Raw genomic sequence first — 24,161 nt, 5'->3', positions numbered from 1 at the left:
GGATTGATGAATCAATTAATTAATTCAGAATTATTTTAAGAATAGCCCTCTTATTGTGTTTGATTAAGCCAAGAAACTCAATGAATCTATGTTTTGCTTTGTTTTTAATTTCAGAAACCCAGCGAATGGGAGTACTAAAAAGGGACTCTGTGCTGATGAGGAAAAATCAGTGAAGAGCACAAAACTGTAATCCATTCTGATCATAATATGTGCAAAAGCCACTCTGCATGCCCCCAGATGATTGGTGCACACATCAGGAGTGCATTGCCCCAGGCATGGCCAGAAACAGCTCCAGAACAGTGATAGGCAGTTCAGTCACGCTCAGCAGGGACAATAAAAACCTTTTAACTTCACGTTTATGATTTATGTGCGTGAGTAAATCAGGTGAGAATCTGCTCATATTTCTTACCAGTGGAGTAGAGCGATTTTATTTTCTGTTAGCATGCAAACTTTTGTCTATTTTCCAGTTTGTGTTTGTAAAATTACTGCTGCATCATGTATCAGTTTATGTTAATAATTTTGTTTCTCTGAATACCAAGAAGTAGCCTTTCTTATAAACTGAGAGCTGTTTCATCTGATTCTCTGGAAGATTTATGATTTATAATCATAATGGGGTTGAAAGATATTTTCTTTGTTAATTTTCAGAACGACACAGTTCAGTTCACAACAGTTCTTTGTCTTTGGCTTGATGTTTTGTTCCAAAGTCCCTATGTGGGAGTAGCTCTTCTCATTTAGGTTTAGGGCCAATAACGATGACTTTTTCCTGTTTATACTGCAATTATGAAGAGCAAAGATCAAGCAATAAGAAGAATAAGAAATTTCACCATAAATTCATTAACATCAATGGTCTTTTCAGAAAGCGATTCATGAGACAAAATCTTATCAGTAGGTGCTTACCTGTTTGGAGGGTTTGACATGAAAATGTCTGGGGGCCCCTGGAACCACCTCTATTTGTGTTATCACAATGACATCTGGCATACAATCTTGTTATGTTGCTTTTTGATTTTTACTATCAATAAACATGTCATCATGACAACCTGTGCATCCTTCTAGCCTGGCACATTTTGTATGTTTGTCTCGTAGTTCAGTTAATGTGTATGGTCACAGTATTATGGCCTTACTAAGTTTTACAAGATCACAATCCGGTGGAAACAGGTTAATGGTAAACTTATCCCGTAACACAGTGTTCACCTAACCAAAATATTTTCTCAGCTGTGGCTAGTAAAGCTTGCCCTGACCGAGAACTTCACATTGTGTAATCATCATAAAAGCACCTACAAAATTATGTACATTTATTTTAAAAATGGGCTTGGGCTGAGGAATAAAGACATAGGGAAACATAGTGTTTTGTTATTAGTATATTTAAAATAAGTGTGAATGTAGATGGGTTGTGTCTGTTTCCAGGTTTCTATTGTTTGTGCTCCTGGTTTGTGGAACAATAGAGATTGTGTGGTCTGTTTTCACTGGACAAAGTAAACAAGTATAAATTATAACCTCAGTGCAACATCTTTTTATAAACTTTATTTTCAGTCAGTATCTCAACTTCTACATTTCTTTTTGGAATTCATGGTCTGTTAATTACACAGACAGATACAATTTAAGTATTATTTTGAATATAGTTAAGACCAGAGGAAAACATACTAATGCTCTCATGACTCCTTCTCCTGCTATGCTAACGACACTCAACTCTACTTCTCTGCCCTGTCCTCAGTAACACAAATTAACAGGCAAGTTTATGTCAAAACAATTTATCACATGAAGTGAAAACCATGGTGTAAAACTGTTAAAATTCAAGGATCAAATAGAATATCAAACAGCACAAATCATGTTCAAAGTCAAAAATAATCAACTATCAGGAAATATTAAGGGCCTGTTCAGCCAGAGAGAGGGAAAATATAACTTAAGGGGGTTGTTTTATTTTAAGAATGTAAAAGTAAGAACTAACAGGAAAAGCTTGTGTGTGTCTGTTTATGGGGTAAAAATTTGGAACATTCTGCATGATGAACTGAAACATCATGTCCAAACATGGAGCAATTTAAAAGAAAGTATAAAAATATGATTTTTGAAAGGTATAAAGATGAAACTGTATAAATAGTGCTGACGGTTGACATAGCTTCTTTTTGGTTTTTGGTTTTCCCCCCTCTTTTTTATGTATTTATGTATTTATTTTTCCTTCTCCTCGGAGTATTATTATTTTTATTATATTATTAGTATTTGGTGTGTTTTGTTTATGTTGTGATTATTATTATTATTATTATTATTATTATTATTTGGAAGCGGGTTAATTATTGAATAATGTAAGGTGAAGGGGTGGGATTAGACAAGTGACAAGCAAATGACAATTTATTTGGCTCTTTGTTTGTTTGTTTTTTTTGTTTACTTTTTGTTCATGGCATTATTTTGTTCTATATTTATTTGTTCATGTTCAAAATTAAAAAAAAAAAAAAGTATTTTACTAGAGTTGAGCTATCTTGTGGGACACAGGTGTATTAACATTTAACTTTACTTACTTGGTGGCATCCCCTATTATTTAACCAACCTCAATGATAAAAGCTTTCATGTACAGTTTGCTCTGTGTCTCTGGCTGCTCCTATCCTGCTGAGTTCAATCAAAAAGCTGTAACTGCAAAATCTCTCATAAAAAAAAAAAAAAAAATGATAATTGCAGTTTTGTAATGTCGTTTGTATGTTTTTCCTTGTGGATACAAAAGCTGTCTCAAAAAATGTTGCATTTTGAAGAAAAAAGCATGTCATATTTACAATAACCACAAGAGACAGCAATGAAACTAAGGTAAACATCTTTAACTTACTGCTGTCTGGATTTTTTTTTTTTCTTTTTTTGTTAGCCTGGAATGCAGGTGTGGTGTGCCTCCACCTATTTCAGATGCTGACAGGTAACATTATGAAGAAGCGTCCATAAAGTACCAGCTGTAAAACTCTGCCTCTGTCCTCAGAGCCCAGAGACCTGCTGGTTTTTATTCATACCATCACTTTAATTTGCAATCTGTTAAATGTTGGATATTAACTAAGAATTATGCTGGTAACAAAAGTACTTATCAGTTTTATACTGTGGTCTAAAATGTTTCTACCTGATGCAAAAAAAACAAAAAACAAACAGTGCTTATGTATTGTATGGAAATTAAAAACATGAATCATGATTGCAGTATAAATTACAGATGTGTACTCTTCACTGATCTCTCGTCTTCATCACAGAATCTCCTTTCAGTGTTTCCATTCTCCTGTCTCCTGAAATCAGAACTAAAGACAGAATTATGTAGTTTGTTGTCTTAGTAAAACACATTAAGCAGTCTAGACTCATTATAGTGCAATAAACTGTTTGATTCATCCATCCATTCATTTTATTGCTGTATGTACACTATATTGAAAAGGTTTATCAACTCACATGGGCTCGGCATGATCCTGAAGTTCAACATTGAGGGTCTCAGGCAGAAAAAAGCAGAGACACCCAGAAGCCATAGTGAGGATGCCATATAACACCATGGGGATGGAGTGATGGTAGACATCCAGGAGTGTGATCAGAGGGGCGAGGATGCCCGCCACACGACCACACATGGAGTTTAGACCAAGACCATTTTGTCTACCAGAGACAACATGCACAATGGACTCATTACGTTCATTACACAATTAATATAGATGACATATTTAACAATTGACATGTTCAATATTATGTAAAATAACTAAGATTGCTTTGTATGTGGTGATTATTATTAGTAACTGCATATACATTATAGTATGTTTAAATGCTGGGACATTACCTTAGAACAGTAGGATACAGTTCTGCAGTATAAACAAAGACTGTGGAGTAAGAGGCACTGGCAACAAACTTTCCCAGTACTGCTATGACTGTTACCACTACAGGAAGGTCTGATGAGCAAATAATAAATCAGATCAAGAAGCATTTGAAAGATAAGCATGGACAAATTGCAGCTTGTATTGTAAGCTAAGGTGTTTCAGAATTCAAAGTTTAGGTTAGAAGTTACCGGTAGGAATGGCAGGAATCACAAGGCAAGCACAGCCTGAAATCAGTAAGACTCCTGCTTGATATATTCTCCTCCCAAAATGCTGAATAGAAGCCAAACTGACCAGGTATGCAGGGATTTCCACAATGCCAAAGATGAACTGTGTGAGGTAGATATCCAGGCCAAAGTCACCAACACTCAGGCTCAGTCCAAAGTATACCATACTTGCTCCGAACCTAGTAGTAGAGTGGGAGTGTTCCCTTCAGTGTCATTGCAAAAGTATTATAGGATTACAGTTGTATTAAATGGATGGAGAACTTACAAAGACTCACCAGACACAGCTCATTAAGAGAGCGCGTTTTCTCAAATATGATATCCTTAAGATGTCCAGCATGCTTCCTTTTTTGGATAAACCCTCAACCCGCAGCTAAACAAACCACATGTCCTTTTAAATGACAAATATTTAATTCAGGGCATTACTTCTTTTTGATTTTGGTTGAAAAGTATGATACAACTGACCTCTTCCAGCAGAGCTTCTGGCACCATCCTCCCATTCACCCTGGCTGCCCTCCTGATCTCTTTTTGCAAGTCCTCCTTCCTTTCCTGGGTTATAAGCCAGCGAGCTGACTCTGGGAGAATCCTAGCAGACATGTAAGATCACAAGGTATAATAAAAGTGTTTCAGTATTGATTTTTCTACCGTCACTGTTAGAGACTAATACATAAATCTTTTTACATATATATATAAATAGATAGATAGATAGATAGATAGATGTATGTATCATTATCTAATGAGCCACTGACCAGTAAAGGGTTGCCAGAACCAGGAGCAGAGGGCTGAAGAGCACCAGCTGCAGGATCCTCCAGTTGCGGATCAAATAGGCGACACCTGACAACATTATCAGTCCAACGGGGAAGAAAGTGATGGGGATATAAGTGAAGAGAGCAACCCGAGAGGAATCCGTCCACTCTACCCCTTCAAAAGAAGAGCACAGATGTTACCAATGTTTTTTGCTGTTCACATCCTAACATATTCACTTTTTTTGGCAAGTACTTAAATGGCCACTATTAACATTTCTGTTGCATGTATGGGTTAGATCGTGGTACTGTGGACTGGATATTGGAATTTTCAACAAACAGTAACAGTGAATGGGGTTCCTTCCAACACTCTTTACTCATCTCCTGGTTCTGTACAGAACTATGTCCGCTCTCTCTTCTTTATATTCTGTACACAGATGAATGCCGCAGCAGGTATGAAAATGCATTCATTAAAAAAATTGCTATGTTTCCCTGCCCACAGTTTTTCAGGTTTATCGGTATTTCCATAATTATTACAGTCACTAAAGAGGGAGAATATATCTTTTTTGGAGATCTTTGTTTCATTTGTCAATCCCTGCTGGTTATAGTGAGGTTCTATTCTTGTCACATTTTATATTAAAATGTATATAAATATTTTACTATAAACATTTCATATAAATTTTACATAAAATTGTTGTGATGGGCTCCAGCCCCCTGTGATCCTGATTAGCATTAAGTAAATATACAAATGATGGATGCATGTTGACATCATGTTGACAAAATTTAGACAGCCAAATGTTCCATTGAAATGATACACAAAGTATGCTGTAATGAAGTTAGACTTCACTTCAAGGTGAAGTGTACTTACCTATCACAAAAGAGTTAATCATAATTCCAGAAACTGAGGAGCCACATACAAATTTCATAACCATGTAAACATAGATGTTGGGTGAGAAAGCAGCACCCACACCAAACAGCAGCAGCAGGAGGATTGATAACAGGAGGACAAAGCGCCGGCCAAATCTACAAAGATAAGAAAAGACTACTATGTCCACTGTTTCGAAATTACTTTTTTTTTTTTTCACAAGGAAAGGCTTTCCTCAGAAGTATACAACGTTATAGCAATTTAACTACGTCCATGGAACCAATTTATGGCTTTTATGTCTGTTGTTCAAGTATGCAAAATTTGCTTTGTGTGGGAACTTACCCTTAGCAGTTAGTAAGACACAGCCACTGCTTTCACTTGCATTGTCAACCTACATCACCATGACCTGTTGCACATACTTTAGGTAGCCTAAAATATATGTTTGTCTTGTTTCCTTTTGATTTATTATTTTTATTTAACTTTATGTGCTAACATATGTTGCATTGTTTTATAAAGATAAGGCTTCAAACTATGATAAATTATATATTATCAAGCTTGTAACTGAGTCTGTTTACAGATGTGGAGAGCAATAGCTGATAAATGGCACTAAAACATCATAAAATTATGTTATATATTACCGTATCAACTGCATAAAGCTGGCAACCAGTTCTGTCACAACTCAGGTCACTGATGTAAAGACTAAAGAGCAATGGCCCCAAAATTGAACCCTGTGGGATACCTATGTGAATTTGCTGAGAAGATGATTTTCCTGAGTTAATTTTAGCACATTGCTCTCTTAATGTCAGATATGAGGCCACCCATCTGCATGCTTTCACAATTCTTTGGAATACTTTGGCCTAAATCCAAACTGCTGTGGCTGAACCTACTGGTTTGACTGATAATCAATTACATGTTCCATCACTGCTTTTTCCAGAACCTTGGATATGACTGGCTAGATTATGATTGAACGGTAGTTGCATGTCAGTGTTTCCTGTTTTAAATATGGGGATGACAACTGCTTTTTTCCCCCAAGATTCTTGGAATATGCCTGGTTTTACAAAAAGGTTTACTAGATAAGTTAAAGATCTTACAATGGAATAATGCTGTTGCTATAAAAGCATAGTCACAGCAAGTGTCACAAAGGATGAGAAATACCAAGCACATGACACTAATGTTGGGGTCCATTACCTGTCAGCCATTGGCCCAAACAGCAGTGCCCCGACCAGAAGACCTGCCATGTAGGTGGACTGTGACACTTCACTCAAACGGCTTTGCTCACACACCAGATCAAACTGAAAAACATAAAGAGGAAGAAAGGAGTAGAAGGGAAAGCAAGAGACAAAGACATGGCTTATATTTGGCACTATGTCACCATACTCAGTTTTAGCTGTTGCATGTTTTTTTGGTGCACCGCTGTGGCGTGAGTCCAGAATTTTACTTCTGTCACAAGTCACATGTCAAGTGCAGATAACTATGTAAATTTCAGTACAAATGCAAGTCAGTGAAACCATAACACCTATTCAGAAAATATTTCTGTTTGCCTCAATGAGCTGCTGTGTAGTACTGTGTTTCCTCATCACAAAATGCAGTAGGCTATTCAGTCGCCTACCTCTGTTACAATGCTGGAAGCACCTTGGGGTGCCTCGTAGTCCCATCCATCTACACACTTTGTGGTACTGTTAATCCCATATGCTTCAATGGTTTCCAAATTCAAATCCACAGGTGTGAACATCTCACAGTTTTCAAACTCTCCATCCTGGTTCACAGGGAGGGTGAGATTTTTCTGCCTCTCATGTGTCAAGTTGGGGCCATGCTCCAAAATCCATTCAGTATCACAGTGATGAGGGAAGCTCACACTTATGAATACCTGACTAATCATGTCAAAAGCTGTAAAAATGTTGGGGATGCATAATGCAGTCAGTAAAAGCTTCTGAAATAAACCAAACTCCCCAATCTCCTTTAGGACCTGCCCGAAATTCATGCTATCCAGCTGAGTTTGCAGGAGGCCTGCAGTTCCTCCTCCAAGAACAGTGTTGAACAGAAGTGTTCAGTTTTAAATGCTGCCTGTTTAGCAATCAATATTGAGCTGTCACTGCAAGTTAATATTTAACCTATCACAATCCGAATGCTTGTGTGTATTGTTTTGTGCTAACAAACTCATCAACAATATTAGCTCTAAAGCTGTGGGTAGGCCTATCTGTGAAAGATAACACCAAACAAGAGAAGATAAGATAAAAACTTCCTCATATACAGTATGGTTGTGTACATTAGGCACATTTGGTTCTGGGAAAAAGCAAAAAAAAAAAAAAAAAAAACAGAAAATAAAAACCCTCTCACACTGATTAAAAGAGGGAATACTCAAAAGGTAGTGTTGCTGATTAAAAACATATAGTTTTTTAGTAGATTAAAAACAAAATAATGATAAAGATGTGTTTTTAATTTGCATGTGTCTGGATTTGCAGTGTGTTTTTCTGTGCACGTTGAGCTCTCAGGGCCACCGCGGGACTCAAAGCCAGGCTGCTGCGGCTTAGGCTAGCCTCAACAACATATGACAAATGCTGTATACGGTGAGCCACCAGGGCACCGTGCCCAGGTCTGTCAGATTACCAACATATTGCAGACCTCAAGGACATGAGATCAACTAGTTGATAGTTGCTGATGAGAATTTGTCTTGTAGTGTTGCGCTTCTTAGTAATGTAGCTACTGAAATCATTTACTTTAATAGAAGAGTCCTTATAAATCAAAACAAATCACGTTTATTGATTGCTTCACTGTCTAAATGGATATAAAGTTGAGTGAAAATCTTAACAATGTGGACATAATCCAACTGTAACAACTGTAACCTAAAAAAAGCAACTGTAAGTAGATCTAATGTAATAATAATCCTGATTTAATACAATCTGCATGTAAAACAATCAGACATTCTACCATAGTATTCATATCACAGTGGACACCATATGATATGCAACGCGGTAGACATGATGCAAGCAAGTATTGACGGATATATTTTGCAGTGCAACAGAATAGTTTTAGAGTCCAGTGGGTTGAGATGTCAGACAGTAAAAATGCTTGAATGAATGATTGACAAAGATGGGTTAGCTGTTGTGACAGACAGTAAAGTGACATTTATCGTGCGGGACTGTAATAACAGGCAGTGAAGTGACAGTGATGGTGCAGGGTGTTCTGCCAGGTGTTGTAACAGGCAGTAAAGTTATGGTGGTACAATGCAAATATTGTAATTCCCATTCAATTCAGAACATAAATAGAGCATGAAAAACATTTCTGGTAAAGTGCAGTTGAAATCAACATGTATAATAAAAACTGAGTTTTAGGAGCTGCATTTTCCACGGTAGTACATAACAGAAGGGCTGGGTGGGCGTTCCCTTACAGTAATGATACTGTCACAACTCTGCAAAGACCACCTGCAGTGAAAATATCAGACCCATTCTCAGTTTTATTCATCGAAACTCATTGTTCACAATTGTGTTAACATTAAAATTTAAAAAATTGTTAAAATCATTAATACATCCACAATAAAGATAAAAGTTACCCACAAATAAATAGCGCATGTTTAAAAACTGTTTAGGCTCTTGCACATTTCTTTTTGACTTTCCTATTAAATTACCTAATACCTTGAGGTAGGAAGATGTGCAGATGGCAGTTTGTGTAAGAGGTGGGTGGCTTTCATCCTCCCAGATACTGTGACTGAACCTTGTAGTAAACTCCATGTAGCTAAATGGTATTTATTGACCTCTTTCTCCTCCGAGCAGCTAAACTAACAGCCAACATCCGACCCTTGCCTTTTTAACCCCGACTGGTGACACAATAACTCACACACCCCACATATCACAGCACTGAAACATAATGACCAGTACTGAATGAGCACAATTCTAAAATTTAATTCATTTAATTGTATTATAGTAATTATTATTATCAAATGCTTGTTTTTCCTAAATTTTCTGAAAATCAGAAACTTTCGTCATCTTGAGAACATTTAGTTAAAGATAATTGTCTTTGCAATACTGCACAAATTCACAGATATCACGTTTATACTATCCACGTTTCCACGTGTAATCAGCCCTAACATAGACTTGTCATCAGCAAATGTGATGACTGGACATCATCACTGGACTTCACATCCCTTGGGCAGCTGCTGTGTTTTACTAACTGCTGATTTAACATTTAGGCCTAATTTCAGAAACAGTGTACGCATTGCATTATTGGGAAGTCATACACAAACAACACAACCAACTGTGGTGTCTGCATGCCAGTTTATCAATTAAGACGTGGTTTCATGGTGCTAAAAGCAGACGGAAAATCAAAGTACATGACTCGAGTGTGGCTGCCAAGATGAGAACCTTCTACATGGAAATATAACTTCTTTAATTGGCAAACTATTGCATCCCTGAGTTCTAGAGTTACTATAAGCTGATTGCATGGGTCAATAAACAATGAAATTAAGGGGGCAAGGGCCTTGGGCACAATCTTTTCAAAAACCTTTGCTGCTACTGAAGTTAAAGCAACTGGTTTTAGGTCATTCGTACTGTACAGGTCTCATTGCTGTGGAACTCCCTTGCTAATCACATACATTTTGAAGGCTTGTAGTGGTAGAGCTGATGTGAGAAGGTCAACGACTTCAGATGGAAACCTTTGCTACTTGAAATTTCTCATGAAAGACTGCCCCACTAACTGTGTGCTCCCACACAGTCTTCCCAAAGTACACAAATCCCTTACTCAACCACTTTGATGTCCTATTGTGGCCTCTAGTGACAGCCTGATGAAACTTACATTATCTCAGTAGATGTGAACCAAATCCTACGCCCCATACACTTCCCTCCCGTTTGGAAATCCTTTCCTGGGTACCATCACCACTTGACACAGACTCTTGCATCCACTTCAGACAAAATGTTTGTGTGTTGTAGGCTCAAGGTCTGGCGAGTTTTTTTTTTTTTTGTTGTTGTTGCTGTTGTTGTTGTTGTTGTTGTTTACTGATGTATCTTATGCCTCTCTTATACCTTACACTTTGTATTTTGCATTGTTACTGTCTTGTCCATAGTGCATCATGTCCCTAAACAACTTTCCCCCCTGTGGACAATAAAGTTTATGTTATAATATTTTGTCTGAGTAAGTCTTATCTTATCCAGATATCCACAGCTTTAGAATGAATACGCGTTTGGTGCCTCAAGTCAATATGCACGAGCACCTGGGTTGTAACATTATTAAATATTAACTTGCAGGACAACAATATTGATCAGTGGACGAACAGCAGTTAAAACAGGATTGTGCTTTCCAACTGCACTCAGAGGAGGAACTGTACCGCACACTCAGCTAGTTATGAGTAATTTTGGACAGATCCTAAAGGAGATTGGGGAGTTTGGTTTATTTCATAAGCTTTTACTAGCTGCGTTATGTCTTCCTGGTATTTTTACAGCTTTTGAACTGATTGGCCAGGTGTTCACGGGAATGAACTTCCCGCATCACTGTGACACTGGCTGGATTTTGGCCCATGGCTCTAACTTGACATATGAGAGACAAAAAAATCTCACCCTACCTGTGAACAAGGATGGAGAGTTTGAAAGCTGTTTAATGTTCACACCTGTGGATTTGGATTTGGAAACCATTGAAGCATATGGGATTGACAGCACCACGAAGTGTGTAAATGGATGGGATTACGAGGCACCCGAGGGCGCTTCCAGCATTGTGACAGAGGTAGGCTACAGCACTTGTTTGGATGTAATGAGGAAATGCTTCTGATGGCCAGACAGACAGTTGCTACCACGGACTGTAACAAAAAACAGATTGCTGATGTAATAAATACTGACACCACTGATGATAATGACGATTAGAAGCCAAGGAGGCACCATTACCCAATACAAAGTATATGAGGAGAGAGCAGTTGTTTTTCCCTCTGATGGGTGTGGTTTACAGAGTATGACACAGTGCACTCTGTCTATGGTGTCATAATACCAGATGGTTGTGGTGTGTCTCACATCCTCCTTTAATCTGCCTGCCCCTCCTTTTGTTTTTCAGTTTAATCTGGTGTGTGACAGAAGTAGCTTGCGTGCAGCGTCACAGTCCATCTTCATGGCAGGTCTTCTTGCTGGAGCTCTGATATTTGGGCCAATGGCTGATAGGTAACGGAGTCCCAACACTACAGTCACCTTCACTCCTCCTTGATAGTTCAATAACTACATTATTAGAAATACATATTCTTTAAAATATGATGCACAAGACAGTGGCAAGCACTGTAGATGGAGTGTGGGTTAAGAGGTAGAAAGTGTCAAATGGCCACATCAGCACTCATTTGCTCTGTTAACCTCACCTGTGTGTGTGCATCACTGAGTTGGAGAAATAGGACTCAATCAATGATTACTGCATTCACTGTTATATTTTTCTTAACAGCCTGTTCCACCTGGCAGCATTGCTTTTAATAATGAACTGACAGGTAGGGAGCAAGGATTCATATACAGTTGAGGATATGCTTTCCCTGAGAAAAAAAAAAAAAAATTATAAAGATAATTAGGAACAAAGTGGCTATCTTCTCCTTTCTTTGTAGGTTTGGCCGACGCTTTGTGATCCTCCTATCAACCCTCCTGTTACTATTGTTTGGTGTGGGTGCTGCTTTCTCTCCCAGCATCTATGTCTACATGGTTGCCAGATTTGTAAGTGGCACCGCAGTTTCTGGCAATATGATGAACTCATTTGTGATAGGTAGGTACACTGTTCACTGAGGGGGTGAACTACATTCTGTTGATATTATATTACTCATACGCCATTAAGCTTCAACCTCATTCAAATGATCCATCCATCCATCCATTTCTTGCAAATCATCATTTAGGGAACTTGTGCTTATCCTGCAATGCACTGGGTGGCACTCTATTACAGGGCTAACACACTCAAATGCACTCATACTTGCATTCACAACTAAAGGTAATTTAGAGTAATGAATTCAGCTAATCTGCATGTTTCTGGACTGCCAAATACAGGGAGAACATACAAACTCCACACAGAAAGGATTAAGGCCACATTTAGATCCATTTACCTGTGACAGTAGTAGTAGATGTTCTCAAATCAATAACTATACTTCAAATTGTTTTATTCACACTTGGTTGCTGACAGTTTTATCTACATAGGTGTTACCTGGATTTTGACAGCTGTGATACAAAATCATGTGACAAGAGTCTGCTCAGTACAGAGAATGTAATTATTATGGAAATACAGATAAATGTCATAAAGTGTGTGTAGGGAGTTACTGACTTTTTGATTTTGGGCATTAACCATCCTGCTATACTTACAAAACAAATATTAATAGTGGCCATTTGTGTACTTCAAACACTTGTACCATCTGTCTTATTGCTCTGAAGGTGCAGAGTGGACTGATTCCTCTCGGGTTGCTCTCTTCACCTATGTCCCCCTCATCTTTGTCCCTGTTGGACTGACGGTGTTGGCAGGCATCGCCTACTTGATCCGCAGCTGGAGGACCTTGCAGCTGGTGCTTTTCAGCCCCCTGCTCCTGGTTCTGGCGATCTTCTACTGGTCAGCAGTCAATGAGGCAGTAATTCTAAAACAAATATTTTAGATGCTAATCTCCAACAGTGGTGCTAGAAAGATCAATATTGAAACACTTTAATATTGTGAGTTGTTAGGATTCTCCCAGAGTCAGCTCGCTGGCTTATGACTCAGGGCAGGAAGGAGGACTTGCAGAGGGAGATCCGGAGGGCAGCCAGGATGAACCGGAGGAAGGTGCCAGAGGCTCTGCTGGAACAGGTGAGTTGTATCCTCCTTCAGCACAGAGCTATCTCAGTTTTTCTAATTAATGGAATTGTGCTCGGGTTTTGAATTATTAGTGTCCTTGTCTACAGAAAACATGCCCACTGGACCCCTAGAGTGCTGCATGTGCATTCTGGACGGGTACTGCATTCGGGTCCCATGGCCCTGGAGAGGCCACATAAACATTTCATAATTCAGCTTCAACCATTTAATAATGACATGTTGTTTGTTTAGATGCGGGTTGAGGGTTCATCCAAAAAAGGCAGCATGATGGACATCTTCAGGATATCATATTTGAGAAAACGTGCTCTCATAATGAACTGTGTCTGGTGAGTCTATGGAATATCCAGATTTACTGAATAATATTATTATATTTCTAATGCATTAATAGTGAATTGTTCACTGTCCATCTCAGCCTATAAAATATTACATAATCACATAATTTTGACAAGCTACAGAAACTCCAAGTATACATGGAAAACATTTTGTCAAGACAACATTATAATCCTATAATACTTTCGCAGTGACACTGAAGGTATCGCTCCCACTCTGCTACTAGGTTCGGAGCAAGTATGGTTTACTTTGGACTGAGCCTGAGTGTTGGGGACTTTGGCCTGGATATCTACCTCACACAGTTCATCTTTGGCATTGTGGAAATCCCTGCATACCTTGGCAGTTTAGCTTTTATTCAGCATTTTGGGAGGAGAATATATCAAGCAGGAGTCTTACTGATTTCAGGCTGTGCTTGCCTTGTGATCCCTGCCATTCCTAAGGGTAACTTCTAACCTCTGTCACTTTCATTCTGAAAAATATTAGCTCATATTATTCTCAATTTGTCCATGCTTATCTTTCAAATGCTTCTTGATCTGATTTAATATTTGCTCATCAGACCTTCCTGTAGTGGTAACAGTCATAGCAGTACTGGGAAAGTTTGCTGCCAGTGCCTCTTACTCCACAATCTTTGTTTATACAGCAGAACTGTATCCTACTGTTATAAGGTAATGTCCAAGCATTAAAATACAATAATGAATTTTCCCTAATATCACTAATAATCAGTACTAACTGTGAAATCAGATTTCTGGTGAGTCCTTTGTGCACATTGTCTCTGGCAGGCAAAACGGTTTTGGTTTAAATTACATGTGTGGTCGTGTAGCGCTCATCCTTGCGCCTCTGATCAGACTCCTGGATGTCTACCATCACTCCATCCCCATGGTGTTATATGGCATCCTCTCCCTGGCTGCCGGGGGTCTCTGCTTTTTTCTACCTGAGACCCTCCATGTTGGACTCCAGGACCACGCAGAGCCCATGTGAGCTGACTTACCTTTTCACCATGGAATACATAGTGAAAATAATGGATGAATAATGAAACAACTAATTGCAGTATTGTCAATATGGACTAGTTGATGTATTTTATCAAGACAACAGACTCATTTAGTACATAATAATTCTGCCTTTGCCTTTTTGTTGTGATTTCAGGAAACGAGAGAATGCAGAGATGGTATTCTGCGATGAAGATGAGATATCAGCGTTGAGATTACAATCGTAATTTATGATGAAATAATAGGATGATTTTGTAACGTTTTCAGAATTTCATCATTGTCCATCCATAAAGACAGTGATATACAGTACATAAATACTGTTTTCATTATTAGGTGGAAATGTTGTATATAGTATCTTTATTTGTAGCATTTTTCATTTGGAATAATTGTATCGTAAACGAATACATTGTTAGTTTTTGTCTATAAACACACACATGCATGTAAGCCCATGTGCATACACAGTTATCCAACTTTGTTACTCATTAATGAGCTCTCCTGTCCACCATAGAGAATACGTGTATGTGTGTGTGTGTGTGTGTGTGTGTGTTTGTGTGTGTTTGTGTGTGTGTGCGCCTGTACTTACATAATATCCGATGACAAAGGGGTTACCCTGCAGGTCTGAAATGAAAGGGCTGTAACAGTAAAATACTATATTTCTGACAACTTTGTTACTTGGATAAAAATACAAAATACAAAATAAAACTGGATAATTTCACACACACACACACACACACACACACACACACACACACACACACACACACACACACACACACACACACACACACACACACAAATGCACTGAGTTGCACTTTGGCTCATAGACTGTGCTAAAGTGTAGAACCTACTGTTCATGTATTGTACTCATGGCTCATTTTAATCCATGCCATTTAACAAGGCATAGTGAAACAATCATGTTTTTTTCTCTAAAACAATGGAAGGAACAACTGAATTACAACAACAAATTACATCATTTGCAAACATCTTTTCTGAGGATTACATATCATGGACTTTTGTATTTTCCCTTGGACTTTGTGTTTATGGACTTTTTGTGTTTTGGGGCTTTGTGTTTTAGACACAGTTTGCATTGTGTTTCTCCCTGTGTTTTTGGTGTGTTGGTTTCCTGTCCCCTCTCTGTGTTGGTTCATTGTGTGTGCTTGTCAGCCTGTTCCTGTGTTCTGCCTGCCTTCAGTCACCATTAAATATTCAACACCTCAAGTTGTTATGAATACAAGGTTATACATTACCTTGCAAGTGAATCAATCTTAGTCTTACCACTGGACACAGTACATCACAACTGCACACCTCTTTGTCCAAGTGCACTCAGAGGGCGAACTGTACTGAAAACTCGGCTATCAACATGAGCAATTTTGGGCAGATCCTACAGGAGATTGGCGAGTTTGGCTTATTTCAGAAGCTTGTTCTGGCTGCAGTGTGCATCCCTTACATGTTTGCAGCTTTTGACATGATTGGCCAGGTGTTCACGGGAATGAACTTCCCACATCACTGTGATACTGACTGGATTTTGGCCTGTGGCCCCAATTTAACACATGAAAAACAGAAAAATCTCACCCTACCTGTGAACAAGGATGGAGAGTTTGAAAGCTGTTTAATGTTCACACCTGTGGATTTGGATTTGGAAACCATTGAAGCGTATGGGATTAACAGCACCACAAAGTGTGTAAACGGATGGGATTATGAGGCACCCAAGGGTGCTTCCACCATTCTTTCAGAGGTAGCTCCTTACACAAAGGAAATGCGTTATTTAATATATGGCATTGCAGATTCCAATGTATTGCCATATATTTTTGCTCAGGAATGTTAATGCCATTGAACAGCCGACTGCACTGTGTTGGATGTGACGAGGAAACACACATAGCGGCATACACATGGTCAGACTGACAGTCACTTCCCATCATATTTTTTTAATGAGCCATGAGATTGTTTCACTGAGCCTTTTAATTGCCTTTTAATATGGTTTGATTTACACTAATGTTATCTACACGAGACACAGGGGGTTTTATATATATCTTTGGGTGCATCAGGACAGTAGTGTGTGTATTTAACAATATCTGTTTTCATTTTGAAAAAAAAAAAAACAAAAAAAAAAAACAAAACAGAAAATAGATCTGCACTGTCATGTCTCACTGGATAAATTGAAAAAGGTGACAATACTTAAGACATTTTTTAAAGAATCCACCTAGCATTAATTAGCATTGCCTGGTATAAATGTACTTATGAAAGTACTTAATGTATTTGCTTGTTTAATTTGTTAAAATCTCCTAACTATTGAAATATTGATGGGATTTCATTCTATGTATTTGTGTGGAACATTATATGAGGAACTCACCAACACAGCCAAAACTGAATGGTGTTTTCTTTGATTTGAAATATCATGGTGCATAGTTTTTGCGTGTCTCATGCCCTGGTTTTATCTGTTTGTTTCCCGTGTCCTCTTTTTCTCCTCTCCTTTTCTCCTCTCCTTTTTTCAGTTTGATCTGGTGTGTGACAGAGGTGGTTTGCATGAAATGTCACAGTCCATCTACATGGCAGGTCTTCTGTTTGGGGCGCTGCTGTTTGGGGCAATGGCTGACAGGTAATATCAAGATCTCATCACATGATTACTCCAGCAACTCCTGTCCAGCACAGTCCAGATCCACGTGTATTTCTGAGACACTGGAGCAAAAGGATTTCTGATCTATTTTGGTGTGCGCTCCACTAGAAAATATTCAGGGAATTATTCCTCTGGTGAAAAAAGGTATACACAAACATCTCGCACAGCAGCATATGTCTGAATTCCAAATTTGGAAAAGTGGAAATGCTAAATAATTAGCCAAATCAGAGATGTCCGTTGCCTAGTCTAGATGTAGTGAAAAATACCAGCTCGTATTAACATATTCTGTGAGTGTTATTCTTGTCTCATTAGGTGAAATGTCAACAATCCTATGAGTGACTCTATCATTTGATAGGGCCATTAGGTCCAGCTTAGTGGCTTGGTCTCCACACATATGCCCCTTTTCCACTAGTACCTACTCGGCTCGACTCTACTCGGTTTGAGAGGTTTTCCATTACATGGTAGTACCTGGTAGCAGGTCCCATTTTAGGACCTACTCAACCGGGGTTCCAAGTGAGCTGAGTCGAGGCGAAAATGTGACGTAAACGCCGTGCAGGCCACTGATTGGACAGGGAGTGACGAGAACGACTCCTGCATGATAACAAAACCCGGCATTAAAAAAAACAAAAAACCCCCCAAAAAAACGGCAACAGCGACCGTGCGCATTGATCGTGAAGGTCAAATGAAGAGGTGGAGACTTTTCTGTGCTTGGTGGCGGCCCAAAGAATCCAGAGGGAGCTGGACGGTGTGCCGCTCCACCCACAGTGAGGTGGTACTCAATTGTAATGGAAAACCACCAATACCGTGTCAAGGCGAGTAGAGTCGAGCCGAGTCGAGCCAAGTAGATACTAGTGGAAAAGGGCAAATAGTATGAGTATTTGCTCAAAGGTAAACAACATTCATCACCAGTGGCATTGGGCTTACCAGATTTCACAATTCATAGCCTAGCGCGGTAACATGCTTCTTGGGCTTTTGAAAGTGGCACTGTTTTGTGGGGTGGATTTGGACTGCCTCAGATCTTTCGGTTTCTTTTGAAAAATGTCAGCAGGCTTATCCTTCAAAATTGCATATTTTGTTGTCAACTGCTGCCTCAGATGTGATGACCTCATGCATTTTTATATAATTATATTTAATATGGATCATACTGACTTGCAGCTGTTTTATGACACTCAGCACTAGAGGTGTCCTATGTCTTAGTTTTGGCGGCAGTGCTGGAAATGGTGGGCGTTGAGTCCTCCTTACTCACAGCAGGTGTGCTCCTAGCTGGTTCCTAGCTGGCATCCCTCTTTTGGGCACATCCTTCCAGCCACGACAATGTATGCCTAATTATTATCCTCTCCTGTGTGTGTGCATTAGGCCCATAAAACTGACTGCTTCTGGGTGTCCCAACTACTTGTAGCATGTGGGAGTTTCAAAGCTGTTACCAGGGTGTGTTGCATTCACTGGTGAAGCTGTCTTAACAGTCTTTTGGGGGCATGGGCCTCCAACAGCTCCAGGCATTATGACCTGATAGGTAGGGAGAGAGACGTCATAAACAAATAAAAAAAAACACAAATCGTTGTCTCCTTCAAAATAGTTATTATGAGGCTTGTTGGGCCATTACACTGTAATGGACATGGATATGGTTTTGTGCTGTTTGTAGAAGACAATGCACTTTGATAATCTGAACCAGTAGCCTTGTGTAATAACCCTACCAATGTTTTGCACAGCTGTGCAAAATTCAAAAGATAGTCACTGACAAAGGCAAACTATTAATATCTCATGCACTATAGCAACTTTACAGACTTTTGTTAGTATCTCGTCTTGGTAACATCGCAAAATAAAAACAAAAAGAAAATGAATAGCTAGATTTATATATGGAGGTTTGATTGTTAGAAAACAGTGGGCCAAATATTCCCCTTTCTTTGTAGGTTTGGTCGACGCTTGGTGGCCCTCCTTTCAGTCTTTCTGCTGCTGATGTTTGGTGTGGGTGCTGCTTTATCACCCAACATCTATGTTTACATGGTTCTCCGATTTGTAAGTGGCTCCGCAGCCTCTGGCATCTTGATAAACTCAGTTGTACTAGGTAAGTGCACTGTTCGTCTTTCCTTAAATCTAACTTCACTGCCTAGTATTTTTGAGTATCATAGAAATCGAATGGCTGGATGTGGAGGAAAACATTTTCTACAGGCTGCCTACATGGTGTGCCTCGGGAGCATGCCATTACACCGTTAGAGGAATATTACTTTAAGCTTTTACGACATAACAGTGGTAGATGTTTTCCATTTATCTATCCATTTTATATGCCTACTTAATGCTAATCAGGGTCGCAGGGGCCTGAAGCTTGTCCCAGAATGCACTGAGTATGAGGCAAGAGCTCACTCTGGACAGGTCACCAATACTTCACCAGGCTAACACACAGTCAAATACAATCACACTCACATTCGCATCTATGAAATCAATCCACCAAATCTCAATGCCTTTGAAGTGTAGAAGGAGTCTAATCAAATACGGGGATAACATGCAAACAGATGACTGACAACAATTTAACTGCATAAGTGTAATTTGCATTTTGTTGTTGTCATACAAAATGAATACTAGAAGAGTGTACTCAGTAGAGTGCAGATTGCCGCCAGATAGCTATATCTCTCCTTTTCTGGACTAACCCGAGACAGCCTCAGGAACCAATTGCATTGACAAACGCATTTCAAATTACAGATCTCTCTCAGAGCCTGTTGTCTGCATTTCTACCATGGTCTAAACACCTGCCGAGATTAGGCAAATTAGTCCACTGACATATGAAACAGTGACAGCTGTTGTACATCATTTTTTCAGTCATGAACCATCAGGCTACTTAACCAATTTTGACCAGAGCTTGTTGACTACTGTAGATTACATCAGCCTCTGACACTTTTTACTGTGTTTTCCTCCTGAGTTTCTGCTCTGTGCTCTTTTGACTTTCTCTGTCAGCAGTGTTTTATAAACTCACGCTTAAAAAAAAAAATGCACATCCTGTTTAATTTCACCCATGATTAGAGAGATCACAGCCACATTAGGATAAAAAATATTAGGCTGATAGGCCTAATATTAGATGGAGAGAAGGAGAGAAGAGAGAGCAGTGGTCGAACAAGCTGGACAGTGAATGAAGAGGGAGTGAAGGTAGCGAGAACAAATGATTTTCAAAGGTTTGAATCACTGCAACCATGAGATGTTCTTCATCATATAACCATAACTGTGCACAAAAAATATTAGACCCAGTAGTTTATGAGATTAGCTGCAGACAGGCGGAGAGACAGAGAGACAGACAGACACATGATGGAGGTAATAAAATGTGACAACAGCACTGACCACGACCATCAAGGACAGAGATGATTCAAAAGAGTTGGCATTTATCTATTTACTACTCAACCACTTGCAGTATCTCCACTGTGGAATCTACACTCTCTTTGCACTGTGCCATGTTTGTAGTGGCTGTGTTGATTACAAAAATGTAGATAATCATAATCATAATCATAGATAATCATAAAGTGTGAGCAAGGAGTTACTGCCTTAATTTTAGACATTTACTATCCCCTTATAAATGCAACAGACACAATGTGCTATGATGATGTATGATAATGCATGAGCAAAATATATCATAGAGGTGAATATGTTGACATGTGAACTGATAACGACTCATCGGAAACATCTGTCTTATTGCTTTGAAGGGTCAGAGTGGACTGATTCCTGTCGGGTTGCTCTCTTCATTTTTGTCACCGTCAGTTTCTTCCCTGTTGGACTGACGATAATGTCAGGCGTCGCCTATTTGATCCGCAACTGGAGGATCCTGAAGCTGGTGCTCTTAAGCCCTCTACTCCTGCTCCTGGTGATCTCCTATTGGTCAGCAGCCCATGAGGCAGAGGCTAAGAAATATATTTCAGTAGCTATTCTCCAAAAATGATGCATAAAAAAACAATACTGAAACTTTTTAGTTAAACATCGTGGTCTGACATGTCTGCTAGGATTCTCCCAGAGTCAGCTCGCTGGCTTATGACTCAGGGCAGGAAGGAGGACTTGCAGAGGGAGATCCAGAGGGCAGCCAGAGTGAATGGGAGGAAGGTGCCAGAGTGTCTGCTGGAACAGGTGAGTTGTATCACAGGTCAGCTTCAACCAAAATCAAACACTAAAACTCTGAATTAAAAATGCTATTTACAAGTCCGATATGTAATATTATGCTTCTTCAAAGGTGCAAATGAGCATTACACAGCACCAGGGGATCATGAGTGTGGTTGATCAATATCATTCAGTGTTACTATGATTGCTGCCAAGGACCAAGTAATGAAAATTCCCAGTCCGGTCCCCAACCTTTGTTTTGTTTTGGGGAAAAAATCCTTTCAAGTTATAGAATGGCAGGACATGGCAGTCCACTCAGTTTGAAATAATGTTATTTTTGCGAACTAACCACATCCATAATGACTGGTTTTTACAGTTGTTGTACAGGTAGGTAAAATTTGCTGTGTGTGCCTGTTTTAGCCATAGACTGGCACTGCTTACATTCTCACTCTCAACTTCTCTGTTTGTGCCAACAGCAGACCATTAACTTTCTTAAACAGTATGTAGCCTAAAATGTATGTTTGCCTTGCTCCCTGGCTGTTGCTTGACTTGATACTTCCTGCAGCAGTTTTGAACATTTCTAACTTTATGTGCTAACGTATGTCATGTTGTGGTATGAAAACACAGCCTCTAACTATGATCAATGAAATTCTACTAAGCTTGTAACTGAGAGTGTATACAGATGTGGACAGCAATAGCCACTAGATGGTAGTAAAGCATAAAAATAAAACATAAAACATAAAATTACTTTGTGTTCTTTTAAAAATGACACATTGTTTGTTTAGCTGCAGGTTGTTAGTTCACCCAAGAAAGGAAGCATCTTGGACATCTTCAGGATATCATATTTGAGAAAACGTGCTCTCATAATGAGCTCTGTCTGGTGAGTCTTTATTTGTTTATCAATGTAATTAATTCAGTGCTGTACAAGCTGTGCAGTTTTCTCCATTTATAAAACACTACACAAATACACCAGTGTTTAATCCTGATATTTAATAGATACTCTGCTCTGTACTCTGCTACAGGTTCGGAGCAAGTATGGTTTACTACGGACTGAGCCTGAATGTTGGTGACTTTGGCCTGGATATCTACCTCACACAGTTCATCTTTGGCGTTGTAGAAATTGCTTCATACTTGGTCAGTTTGGCTTCTATTCAACATTTTGGGAGGAGAATATATCAAGCAGGATCCTTACTGATCTCAGGCTGTGCTTGCCTTGTGATCCCTGCCATTCCTAAGGGTAACTTCTAACCTCTGTCACTTTGACTCTGAAAAATATAAGCTCATTGTATTATTGTTAACACAGCCATTATAGTTAACCCTATAAAGCCTGAACTATGAAAGAATTGGCAGAAAATTCATATAACAATATATATATATATATATATATATATATATATATCAAAAAATATGTTATTACACGACCTTTCTGGTGTATGATATATGATATGTACTTGAAATGCCAATGGTATGGTCCAGGGTGAAGAGGGGAAGTGTTCAAAGGTTTACAACAGTATTTTGGTCAAGTATTGATTAAACTGAAAACGAAAAATGGAATTGAAAATGTGTATCATATATGATATGAATGGCTTTATAGGGTTAAATGACAAATGCTTCTTGATCTGATTTATTATTTGCTCATCAGACCTTCCTGTAGTGGTAACAGTCATAGCAGTACTGGGAAAGTTTGCTGCCAGTGCCTCTTACTCCACAATCTTTGTTTATACAGCAGAACTGTATCCTACTGTTCTAAGGTAATGTCCCAGCATTTAAACATACTATAATGCATTTGCTGTTATTGATAATAATCACTACATACAAAGCAGTCTGAATTATTTTAGGCAATACTGATGAAAATGTCAGTTGTCCATTATGTAAGCTACACTGACTGTGTAATGAGATTTCTGTTGAATCCATTGCGCATCCTGTCTCTGGTAGACAAAACGGTTTTGGTCTAAACTCCATGTGTGGTCGTGTGGCGGGCATCCTCGCCCCTCTGATCAGACTCCTGGATGTCTACCATCACTCCACCCCCATGCTCTTATACGGCATCATCCCCTTGGCGGCTGGGGTTCTCTGCTTTTTTCTGCCTGAGACCCTCAATGTTGAACTTCAGGACCATGCTGAGCCCATGTGAGTTGATTAACCTTTTCAATATCGTGTACATACTGCAATCAAATGAATGGATATATGAATCAAAGATTAACTGCAGTTTGATGAGTATAGAGTACTTAATACTACTACTTAATGCCTTTGGTTTTTCATTCCAGGAAACAACAGATTGGTAGTACCAAGAAGGGATTCTGTGATCAGGACCAGAAATCAGTGAAGAGCACACAACTGTAATTTATACTGAAATCCTAATTTTCATAATTTGCTCTCTAAATGTTTTTTCAGTATCTGGTGGAACCACTGTAGAATCTAGTAATCTTTGAAATGAAACATATGGAGTTTTATTCGAAATGTATCATTATGCAAGTTAATGCAATGCTTCAACAGAACATATATATAGACCTATATTTAATAAATACAGGTTAATAACTTACCAATGTACAGCATTTTGGTGCTTTCCTAATTATGGCGTTTTGCATGTCATTTTCAAGAAGATTTTATAGTAATTTAGTACTTTGTATGTCTCAGGGGTACTTTCCAAATTAAAAGTATTTATTTGACATCTACTTGATTGATTGATTTATTGACATCTACTGTAAGTTTCCAGATATTTATCAGTCATTTCTTTAATGTCTAA

The 24,161-nt window shown here is 38.9% G+C and overlaps 3 protein-coding genes across 3 annotated transcripts; 2 read left to right on the top strand and 1 right to left on the bottom strand.

Moving 5' to 3' along the window:
* Window positions 1-3,398: 3,398 nt before the first annotated feature.
* On the bottom strand, window positions 3,399-7,622 carry LOC115379229 (solute carrier family 22 member 13-like). Its single transcript, XM_030079951.1, has 9 exons — window positions 7,251-7,622; window positions 6,830-6,933; window positions 5,645-5,799; window positions 4,783-4,954; window positions 4,499-4,619; window positions 4,312-4,406; window positions 4,001-4,215; window positions 3,776-3,884; window positions 3,399-3,597 (listed from the first exon to the last, which is right to left on the bottom strand). The coding sequence occupies exons 1-9, from the start codon at window positions 7,620-7,622 to the stop codon at window positions 3,399-3,401; spliced, it is 1,542 nt and encodes a 513-aa protein (XP_029935811.1).
* A 3,353-nt stretch (window positions 7,623-10,975) lies between these two features.
* On the top strand, window positions 10,976-15,017 carry LOC115378981 (solute carrier family 22 member 13-like). Its single transcript, XM_030079597.1, has 10 exons — window positions 10,976-11,350; window positions 11,672-11,775; window positions 12,198-12,352; window positions 13,006-13,177; window positions 13,288-13,408; window positions 13,646-13,740; window positions 13,971-14,185; window positions 14,301-14,409; window positions 14,524-14,718; window positions 14,888-15,017. Exons 1-10 carry the CDS (start codon window positions 10,976-10,978, stop codon window positions 14,955-14,957), a joined length of 1,611 nt encoding a protein of 536 aa, XP_029935457.1. The 3' UTR covers window positions 14,958-15,017.
* A 1,073-nt stretch (window positions 15,018-16,090) lies between these two features.
* LOC115379228 (solute carrier family 22 member 13-like) lies at window positions 16,091-23,549 on the top strand. Its single transcript, XM_030079950.1, has 9 exons — window positions 16,091-16,465; window positions 17,223-17,326; window positions 19,255-19,409; window positions 21,031-21,202; window positions 21,325-21,445; window positions 22,201-22,295; window positions 22,438-22,652; window positions 23,058-23,166; window positions 23,351-23,549. Exons 1-9 carry the CDS (start codon window positions 16,091-16,093, stop codon window positions 23,547-23,549), a joined length of 1,545 nt encoding a protein of 514 aa, XP_029935810.1.
* The last annotated feature ends 612 nt before the right edge of the window (window positions 23,550-24,161 follow it).

The sequence above is a fragment of the Myripristis murdjan genome, chromosome 20 (assembly GCF_902150065.1).
Source record: "Myripristis murdjan chromosome 20, fMyrMur1.1, whole genome shotgun sequence".
Classification (NCBI taxonomy): Eukaryota; Metazoa; Chordata; class Actinopteri; order Holocentriformes; family Holocentridae; genus Myripristis; species Myripristis murdjan.
This window is presented reverse-complemented; position numbering and strand designations above follow the sequence as displayed.

Bases quoted from the DNA above. Each gene is read 5' to 3' on its own strand.
- LOC115379229 (XM_030079951.1), bottom strand. From the start codon at position 7,622: ATGAATTTCGGGCAGGTCCTAAAGGAGATTGGGGAGTTTGGTTTATTT. The intron at 6,934-7,250 runs GTAGGCGACTGA...TATGTTTTTCAG, and splicing joins CTTCCAGCATTGTAACAGAG to TTTGATCTGGTGTGTGAGCA. The intron at 4,216-4,311 runs GTGAGTCTTTGT...CTCTACTACTAG, and splicing joins CTCTTAATGAGCTGTGTCTG to GTTCGGAGCAAGTATGGTAT.
- LOC115378981 (XM_030079597.1), top strand. From the start codon at position 10,976: ATGAGTAATTTTGGACAGATCCTAAAGGAGATTGGGGAGTTTGGTTTA. The intron at 13,178-13,287 runs GTCAGCAGTCAA...GTGAGTTGTTAG, and splicing joins GTTCTGGCGATCTTCTACTG to GATTCTCCCAGAGTCAGCTC. The intron at 13,409-13,645 runs GTGAGTTGTATC...TTGTTTGTTTAG, and splicing joins CAGAGGCTCTGCTGGAACAG to ATGCGGGTTGAGGGTTCATC.
- LOC115379228 (XM_030079950.1), top strand. From the start codon at position 16,091: ATGAGCAATTTTGGGCAGATCCTACAGGAGATTGGCGAGTTTGGCTTA. The intron at 16,466-17,222 runs GTAGCTCCTTAC...TCCTTTTTTCAG, and splicing joins CTTCCACCATTCTTTCAGAG to TTTGATCTGGTGTGTGACAG. The intron at 19,410-21,030 runs GTAAGTGCACTG...ATTGCTTTGAAG, and splicing joins GATAAACTCAGTTGTACTAG to GGTCAGAGTGGACTGATTCC.